This window comes from Bison bison, unplaced genomic scaffold, assembly GCF_000754665.1.
Source record: "Bison bison bison isolate TAMUID 2011002044 unplaced genomic scaffold, Bison_UMD1.0 scf7180017864307, whole genome shotgun sequence".
Taxonomy (NCBI): Eukaryota; Metazoa; Chordata; class Mammalia; order Artiodactyla; family Bovidae; genus Bison; species Bison bison.
In genome coordinates, this window is record NW_011494879.1 from 5280646 (window position 1) to 5286102 (window position 5457).

Below are 5457 nucleotides of genomic sequence, written 5' to 3' on the forward strand. Positions count from 1 at the left end.
CAGCCCCCTCCCAGCCTGGGGGCTGATTTTCGCTGTCCTGTCACATGTCCAGTTCAGAGCAGCCCAGCCCAGCCCAGGCTTCCTGAACTGTGTGCAGACTGTGTGGGGAGAGGGTGCTTGCCTCACAGTCCTCAGGACAGGCCCCGGAGGGGAGAGAGCTGGAATTTATAAATGCTTTCTGAGAACTGAAAACGGAAGCACACAGCAAGGGTGAAGCTGGGGTCACCGGTCACTGTTGGCTGGAGGCTGCGGTTCCTTCCGGGGTTTGATCCATCCTCTCTTTGTACTACATCTGCGGCAGCTTTAAGCCACTGCCTAGCCAATAACCCTGGAAGAGCCACTGGCTTTGTCAGATGGCAGTTTTCCTGTTTGGAAAGCGAAGGGACCAGTCCAGACCCCTTCCAGCTGCCATGTTCTGTGAAATGAGGTTTTTATTTCTGAGTTTTGATAAAGCCTGCTGGGCTTCCTGGGTGGCACTAGCCATAAAGACCCTGCCTGCCAGTGTGGAGATGTAAGAGACGTGGGTTCGATCCCTGGGTCCGGAAGATCTGGAGGAGGGCATGGGAATCCACTCCAGTGTTCTTGCCTGGAGAACCCCATGGACAGAGGATGCTGAGGGTGACAGCGCATAGGATTCCAAAGAGTCAGACATGACTGGAGCAACTCTAACACTCACTGGGGTTTCATTTTTAATGGACAGAAATTATCATTGTAGATTTTAACAAACAGTACTTTAAAAGTTTAAAGAGTTGACTTACTCCTGTAATTCAGATGGAATGGTGTTGGTCAGGGGAGCTGCAGAGTAGTGTTTTCTGAATATTTGTAAAATGGGAAAGGTTGTGGCTTGGTTAGGATGGCCACTTACCTTCTCGTTCCTCTAGTTCTATGATGATTTTTATTGAAAACAAAGCAAAGATAGAGTGGACAATTGAGACGTGCCATGGTGCGGGGCGGGGGGTTCCTGTTAGGTTGGAGGCTGTATTTGGGGGTAATTTGAAGAATTACCTCATGAGGCCTTGGACCATTAGTAATATGTCTTTGGCAGGAGATGAGGTGGGTAGCAAAAGTAGTAAATCGCACTTTTTTCTTAGATGAGTACTTGGACTTATAACACTCTTATAAGGAAGAAAGAGCTACAACATTTTTGTTTTAAAATGCTAAGACAACGCTAAGACTATAAAGTATTAATAACCTACTTTAATATGACATGGCATATTAAAGCTTGTTACTAAGCATGACACAGTGGATAACAGCAGAATAGGTGCAGAAAAGTGGAAGCACAGGTGCCCAGAAGTGTTTCCAAACTCGGATAAAATTTTTATAACTTGAACACTTTAAAAATAACTTCACGATTCATATGACCAAGGTTGTGGTATTTACCTGCAATGAGTTTCTGAGGGCAAACAAGCAGTTCTAAAGAGAATTGAACTTCCGGGCTGTGCTCACATGTTCAAGTGTGTTTTATTTTGAATTCAGAGTTTTCCAGTAAACCTAGCATGCAGCAAACCTTTCTTGACTGCTTACTGTGGCACGTGGTTAGGACACTTTCGCGAATAAGTGAGCATGCAATGCGAGCTGGGCTTGAACCTGGCTAAAGGCAGGGCTGTGGTCTAACTCCGCAGCATCAAGCAAGGCCCCTGGCCTCTCTGAGCAAGATCATAAAGGCACTGGCCCTGTTTGCATCCAGATCCTCCTGTATGTGTTAAACGAGTTATTCAAGGAAAGCACCTGTAATTTCTAAAGCTCTTGTTACAGGTGGAGCTATTCCTACTGTAATTGCTTCAGCTCTGTGCTGAGCAGAGCTTGGCATCATCACATAGTAAGTGTTCTCTGCTGGCATCATTAGCATCTTTGACATACAAACATGTAATTTAAGACTGTCCCCTTTGCTGATACAACCTGGTTGCTGGTGGGTGTGGTCTGTGTCCAGGGACCCATGACCGCTAGAGGGCACTGTGTCCTATTCTACACACAGCCCTGTCCCTTGGGAGTATTTATTCACTGAATGGAAGGATGGGCAGGTGGAGCTGTAGGAAGAAGGGGATTAGATATGTGCATGTGTGCACTGTGTGTGACTTGTGTGTGTACTTAGTTGCTTAGTCGTGCCCGAGTCTTTGCGACCCCATGGACTGAGCCCACCAGGCTCCTCTGTCCATGGGATTCTCCAGGCAATGGAGTCGGTTGCCATGCCCTCCTCCAGAGGATCTTCCCGACCCAGGAATCGAACCCAGGTCTCCCGCATTGCAGGCTTATTCTTTACCATCTGAGCCACCGGTGGTAACTAACGATGGATGAGGGTTCCCACTGCACCTAGGATCCCGCTGCATGGTGCATCAAAACTCCATGTTGAGTAGTAACTGTACAAGAACAAAGTTCTGACCCTGGCCCCTCCTCACAAGCTTTGGTGTTCCTCGCTGTCTTTGGCAGATCCTACGTGGCTCTCCACCAACCTTGGCATTCTGACCTGCATCGAATGTTCCGGGATCCACAGAGAGCTGGGGGTCCACTACTCCAGGATGCAATCCCTGACGTTAGACGTGTTAGGAACATCTGAACTGCTGGTAAGCTTTAGGTCCCTTGATTTTGGGATTTTGGAGTGAACACAGATGAGCTGAATGTGAGGTTTCCATTTTGGTCTTCTAAAATTCCCCTGGGCCTGGGAGCTGTTGATATTGCCAAGTACATTTGGGTAATTAGAAACTCACGGGTAATCCCTCCTCCTCAGCTACTAGAGGTTTAGGGTTGCAAAGCTTTATTCTTAAATGAATAAAATGGAAGTGAACTCATAAAGGAGCGTGGAGACTGGTGTGAGCGTTGGCGAAGTCCGATTCACCCCAGGCATTGAGAGGACACGGAGTCCAAAGTCCAGAGACAGGAAAGACTCCTTCTCCAGAGATGTCAGCCAGATTCTCCTGAATCTGCGGACACTGCCTGGCTCGAGCCTCGGGTGGACTTTTTCTCTGCCCCTTATTGTTTGCCTTTTGGGAGAGATAATGATATTTGCTTCTACTGCCTGTATTTCTTTAAAAAACAAACAAACAAACAAAAAAACCTCTCATTCTTGGTTCAGCAATACACATAGCCATGCACTATAGATCACTATTAAGAGGTTGAAGCATTTTCTGTGAAGTGACTTTCAAAGCCTGGAGACTGTGGTCCCATCAGGGACCAAGTGCTTTGGGGACACCTAAAACATGAGCTCTTTGGAGTGTTTTCAAAGCCTGTAACTGCTGATTAGAAGGCAGTATTTGAAGTTCTTTGTTGAGATAGCCAAGCATTGGACAGTAAATATTAAGAGGATATTGATTACCATTGATTTTAATGTCAAGAGCAATAGTCTTGGCAGAAAATCAATTGCTGTGGTCAGTAGACCTCTCGAGGGGCCGTAAGTCTTATTGATGACCATTCTGGAACCAACGTGTCTGAACTTGTAATGCATTTTGAACTATCTTGTCAAACAAATCCTTCGTGTCTTTCCAAGGAATTCCTTTATAGTCTTGAAAGACAAAGCTGGGAGAAACTACAGTGGGTTCTGGTAGCCCAGTTAGTAGCATCACTGATTAACTGAAGTTTAAAACTAAGCTATATCCTTAGAGCCAAAGCAAAAAGAATACCCAGCTGTGGATGTGACTGGTGATAGAAGCAAGGTCCGATGCTGTAAAAAGCAATATTGCATAGGAACCTGGAATGTCAGGTCCATGAATCAAGGCAAATTGGAAGTGGTCAAACAAGAGATGGCAAGAGTGAATGTTGACATTCTAGGAATCAGTGAACTCAAATGGACTGGAATGGGTGAATTTAACTCAAGATGACCATTATATCTACTACTGCGGGCAGGAATCCCTCAGAAGAAATGGAGTAGCCACCATGGTTAACAAAAGAGTCCGAAATGCAGTACTTGGATGCAGTCTCAAAAACGACAGAATGATCTTTGTTCGTTTCCAAGTCAAATCATTCAATATCACAGTAATCCAAGTCTATGCCCCAACCAGTAACGCTGAAGAAGCTGAAGTTGAATGGTTCCATGAAGACCTACAAGACCTTTTAGAACTAACACCCAAAAAAGATGTCCTTTTCATTATAGGGGACTGGAATGCAAAAGTAGGAAGTCAAGAAACACCTGGAGTAACAGGCAAATTTGGCCTTGGAATACAGAATGAAGCAGGGCAAAGACTAATAGAGTTTTGCCAAGAAAATGCACTAGTCATAACAAACACCCTCTTCCAACAATGCAAGAGAAGACTCTATACAGGGACATCACCAGATGGTCAACACCAAAATCAGATTGATTATATTATTTGCAGCCAAAGATGGAGAAGCTCTATACAGTCAGCAAAAACAAGGCCAGGAGCTGACTGTGGCTCAGACCATGAACTGCTTATTGCCAAATTCAGACGTAAATTGAAGAAAGTAGGGAAAACCACTAGACCATTCAGGTATGACCTAAATCAAATCCCTTATGATTATACAGTGGAAGTGAGAAATAGATTTAAGGGCCTAGATCTGATAGAGTGCCTAATGAGCTATGGAATGAGGTTCGTGACATTGTACAGGAGACAGGGATCAAGACCATCCCCGTGGAAAAGAAATGCAAAAAAGCAAAATGGCTGTCTGGGGAGGCCTTACAAATAGCTGTGAAAAGAAGAGAAAGCGAAAAGCAAAGGAGAAAAGGAAAGATATAAACATCTGAATGCAGAGTTCCAAAGAATAGCAAGAAGAGATAAGAAAGCCTTCTTCAGCAATCAATGCAAAGAAATAGAGGAAAACAACAGAATGGGAAAGACTAGAGATCTCTTCAAGAAAATCAGAGATACCAAAGGAACATTTCATGCAAAGATGGGCCCGATAAAGGACAGAAATGGTATGGACCTAACAGAAGCAGAAGATATTAAGAAGAAATGGCAAGAATACACAGAAGAACTGTACAAAAGAGATCTTCACGACCCAGATAATCACGATGGTGTGATCACTCACCTAGAGCCAGACATCCTGGAATGTAAAGTCAAGTGGGCCTTAGAAAGCATCACTACGAACAAAGCTAGTGGAGGTGATAGAATTCCAGTTGAGCTATTCCAAATCCTGAAAGATGATGCTGTGAAAGTACTGCACTCAATATGCCAGCAAATTTGGAAAACTCAGCAGTGGCCACAGGACTGGAAAAGGTCAGTTTTCATTCCGATCCCAAAGAAAGGCAATGCCAAAGAATGCTCAAACTACCGCACAATTGCACTCATCTCACACGCTAGTAAAGTAATGCTCAAAATTCTCCAAGCCAGGCTTCAGCAGTATGTGAACCGTGAACTTCCTGATGTTCAAGCTGGTTTTAGAAAAGGCAGAGGAACCAGAGATCAAATTGCCAACATCCGCTGGATCATGGAAAATCCAAGAGAGTTCCAGAAAAACATCTATTTCTGCTTTATTGACTATGCCAAAGCCTTTGACTGTGGGGATCACAAT

The 5457-nt window shown here is 44.5% G+C and overlaps 1 protein-coding gene across 1 annotated transcript in view; it reads left to right on the forward strand.

The window, feature by feature from the left end:
• ASAP2 (ArfGAP with SH3 domain, ankyrin repeat and PH domain 2) overlaps window positions 1-5457 on the forward strand; it is a 137756-nt gene that overhangs the window by 97464 nt on the left and 34835 nt on the right. The window contains exon 15 of the mRNA XM_010852043.1: window positions 2428-2561. Coding sequence (XP_010850345.1) covers window positions 2428-2561 — 134 coding nt within the window. The remainder of the gene's footprint in view (window positions 1-2427; window positions 2562-5457) is intronic.